Source organism: Pundamilia nyererei, unplaced genomic scaffold (assembly GCF_000239375.1).
Source record: "Pundamilia nyererei isolate P.nyererei 1_Seehausen unplaced genomic scaffold, PunNye1.0 scaffold00611, whole genome shotgun sequence".
Classification (NCBI taxonomy): Eukaryota; Metazoa; Chordata; class Actinopteri; order Cichliformes; family Cichlidae; genus Pundamilia; species Pundamilia nyererei.
Window position 1 is genome coordinate 10911 of NW_005188012.1, and position 4098 is coordinate 15008.

General features: G+C 45.2%; 1 protein-coding gene across 1 annotated transcript in view; it reads right to left on the reverse strand.

Moving 5' to 3' along the window:
* Nucleotides 1-338: 338 nt before the first annotated feature.
* LOC102204392 (zinc finger and BTB domain-containing protein 14) overlaps nt 339-4098 on the reverse strand; it is a 25447-nt gene continuing 21687 nt past the window's right edge. The window contains exons 2-9 of the mRNA XM_005754631.1: nt 3545-3715; nt 3301-3396; nt 3089-3226; nt 2777-3021; nt 2616-2701; nt 2396-2535; nt 2216-2311; nt 339-792 (exon numbers count right to left, since the gene is read on the reverse strand). Coding sequence (XP_005754688.1) covers nt 652-792; nt 2216-2311; nt 2396-2535; nt 2616-2701; nt 2777-3021; nt 3089-3226; nt 3301-3396; nt 3545-3715 — 1113 coding nt within the window. The 3' untranslated portion in view covers nt 339-651. The remainder of the gene's footprint in view (nt 793-2215; nt 2312-2395; nt 2536-2615; nt 2702-2776; nt 3022-3088; nt 3227-3300; nt 3397-3544; nt 3716-4098) is intronic.

The following is a 4098-nucleotide window of genomic DNA, read 5'->3' on the forward strand; positions in this document are numbered from 1 at the left end:
GGAAAACTTTAACAAAAATTAGGGGTGTTTTTTCTTTTTCTTTTTTCAATTGCAAACGGAGAGTGTTTGCTAGCGTTGTCCTTAGAAAACGCCGTTTCTTCCCGCTGTAAACACCGCTCTTTTGTTCAGAAATACCATTGCGTGTATTTTTTAATCATAACTCTGGTTTTGTGGCCCATCGACACAATTTAAAAACTGGTATATAGTTTGAAGTCTGCACTTTCGACCTAAGTGGAAATGGAGACTCTGGGTCGCTGCATCTTGTTGTTGTGTTGTCTTAAATTGGTCACGTGACCAATGATGAACAACCTTTTTGGGCTAATAACCTTAGGAGAACATGTCGATAAGGTTGAATCTTTATTGAAACTGTTCTCTCTGTCATTGCTCATGAAACTGAGCAGAAGTGTTTATAATTTACACAGTTTATAAATTTATGCTTCAAACTGAAAAGACAAACACGCCAGGTTACAAATCACACATGTAGCCAGAGGGAGGTCACATGACAACATGTGAATCACATGACCGCTCGGTTTATCTTACACTTGGGTTCACGTGCATCAACTCGATGCAGGAAAAAAGGCTCCTAGCAAACACAGCCAAAGTCAGTTCAAAGTTTGTGAGAAAACAAAAGGTTAAAGGGCTGTCCAGATGTTAGGAACAGCTGATGGAGTCCAGATGTTGCTCCTCAGCAGCCATGGCAGCAGCCTGCAGTGTCTCAGTGTCACTCTGCAAAGGATTCAGCTGCTTCCTCTCACTGTGCATGTTGTTCTCATGACGCTTCAGATCTGACGCCTGAAATGACAGAAGGACAGTGAACGCACCACAACACAAACATACCGGCACTACGGACACTGTGTAATACTACAGCATAATATTACACATACTTAGTGCAGTACTGTATATACTCTGTTATAGTACTTGTGTTGACATGCAGATGTTGATGTAATGATAAGGCTGACCAGCAGGGGGCACTGCATTTAAGAAAGCTGATGAATGGCAACAGTGGGGCACCTAAAAGAAGACTGGTCTGTGGTGCTGCATAATAATGTTTGGCGAGGAAGCTCACAATGCAAAAGAGGATGCTGTGTTATTTTTAACTAGGAAGACCACACAGTACTATAATAATAATAATAATAATGGATTGGATTTATATAGCGCTTTTCAAGGCACCCAAAGCGCTTTACAATACCACTATTCATTCACTCTCACATTCATACACTGGTGGAGGCAAGCCACAGTTGTAGCCACAGCTGCCCTGGGGCAGACTGACAGAAGCGAGGCTGCCATATCTCGCCATCGGCCCCTCTGGCCAACACCAGTAGGCAAGTAGGGTAAAGTGTCTTGCCCAGGGACACAACGACCAGGACAGAGAGCCCAGGGATCGAACCGGCGACCTTCCGGTTACAGATGCGATTCCCAACCCCCTGAGCCACGGTCGCCCCCCAATGTGTATATACTGATTGCAGTACTGTATATATATGGTATAATATGTACTAGAGATGGACCGCTCTGATATTACGTATCGGTCCAATACTGACGTAAATTACTGGATCGGATATCGGAGAGAAACAAAAAATGTAATCCGATCCATTAAATATCAAAAAAGCACCTAACAAAACTTGCGACACGGCGTAACTCGGCTCATAACGTCGCAGCAGTGTGGTCACCTGATAGAGCGGCTGTGTGTATTTGTAGCCTTGCTACCAAACCAGCATTTCATCTCCGAGGAAGTGATCCCAGAGAGAAGTAAAGCAAGTGTGTAAGTTCATCTCTGAGTGTTTGTAAAGCATTCCAGCGTTACGCTTAACAACCGATATATGTTTTAGAGCCCTATTAGTTTGGTTGCTTACTCTTTAAAATACCAGAATAGGAGGATGGAGCAGGTTTAAGTTTATTAGATTGATCAGTGTTGCTGAACTATGAAATATTTTGGGTGCAGTGTATTTTTTACATACAGGTATAACAGAATAGCTTTAGTGTTGTTGTTTATTTAAACTTGAGTATGAACTTATACAAAAAGCAGCAAGATATTAAAAAAAGAGTTTTATTGATTAAAAAACACTATATTGGATTCATATCGGTATCGGCCGATATCCAAATTTATGATATCGGTGTCGGACATTAAAAGTGGTATCGTGCCATCTCTAGTCTATATACTGTGTGTAGTACTGTCTATATATACCATATGTAGTACTCAGTACACTGAGTGCAGTACCTTGGCGAAGGCCTTGGTGCAGGACGGACAGACGAACGGTTTCTCTCCTCTGTGTCTCCTCTCGTGATCCTTCAGGTGAGACTTGTGTTTAAAAGCCTGCAGGCACACAGGTGAGAGCCAGACTGGTTACAATGGTGACAGGAAAGATGGGCGCACAGGTGAGAGGACAGGTGAGTTCACCTTTTCGCACATCTGGCAGGCGAAGGGCCGCTCGTTGCTGTGAACTCGTTCGTGTTTCTTCAGGTCCGGAGCGCGAATGAACGATTTCCCACACACGTCACACCTGTAGGGTTTGAAACCTGCGTGGATCTTCAGGTGTTCTGAACAGACAGGTGAGGGTTAGGGTGACCTCAGGGAGCATAGAAGTAAGAAGCAAGTAAACGTACGTGGGTGTGGTTACCTTTCAGGTGAGCGTGGGTGGTGAAAGCTTTGGTGCAAATGTCACAGGCGAACGGACGCTCGGCCGAGTGAAGCTTCTCGTGCTTCCTGAGCAGAGACAGACAGATGTGTCCTTCGCCTGTGGCTTCAAGATCCATTTTCATCATTGAGGTGTGTACTTACCTGAGTCTGCTCTCATCCAAGAAAGTCTTCCCACACACCTGGCAGGCGAGCTGCTCGCGGTGTCCGTACAGCAGGTATTCGAACTTCATGTCGGCAGTCGCCGTTGACCAGCCTGGCGGCTGCTCGTCCTTCACTTCCCCTATGCTGTCCGCGAAGGTCAGCGTCTGTGTGGCGTGATGCTCCGCTCCAAGCTCTTTAGGCTCCGCCTCCATCTCCGTCACCACATCCTGGTTGTAGCAGGTTACCTGGATGGACGATGTGTCAGTGACAGTCGTCGTGGATACAGGAATACTCAGGTGTAAGTATGCGTACCTTGTGCACATCCTCATTGGTCAGTTCCTTTAGGATCGCCTCTTGCACATGCAGCGCTGTACTGGGAGACTTCTCCAGCTCCGGATTGGCCGAGGGCTCCACAAGGTCATCTGTGGCGGACGTGTCATCGTCAAGCACCTACACACAACAGTAATCAGATTACAAAGTACAGGCTCTGACAGTTAACTGGTAAACAATGGGTTAATCCGTACCTCCGAGTCGGCGGCCAGCTGAGCCTCAGGCGGCAGCGCCATCTTTACGATGTCATAGGGAAACTTCTCCTTGTCCTCCGACGACACATCTCGCTTCTGAGGACACACCCACCAACACCTGTTACCTGTGTGTGTCACCAGCTTGTGTGTTACATGCATTTTATGCTACCTGCATGTGCATTACCTGTGTACACGCTTCACTTGTATGTGGATTACCTGTCTGTGTGTCGCCCGTGTGTGTTACCTGAGAGCAGAGTTTGTCAAGGAAGCGGATGCCGAGGATCTGGCCTGATGACATCATCAGGTTGACGTCCTTCTTCTTCACAGAGATCTTTGCCGTGTACATGTAGTTCAGGACTTCCTCAAAGATGTCAGAGCGGATGAAGTCAATCTCAATCACTGATGAGTTGTCCACCTGAGAAGACACACACGTACAGGTGAGACATCTCACCAGAACACACTCGGGAACCCCTGGAGGCCATGAAGTGAACTGCAGTCACCATACATATACACATACATGTATGATGTATGTGTATACAGGGAGTGCAGAATTATTAGGCAAGTTGTATTTTTGAGCAATAATGTTATTATTGAACAACAACCATGTTCTCAATGAACCCAAAAAACTCATTAATATCAAAGCTGAATGTTTTTGGAAGTAGTTTTTAGTTAGTTTTTAGTTTTAGCTATTTTAGGGGGATATCTGTGTGTGCAGGTGGCTATTACTGTGCATAATTATAAGGCAACTTAACAAAAAACAAATATATACCCATTTCAATTATTTATTTTTACCAGTGA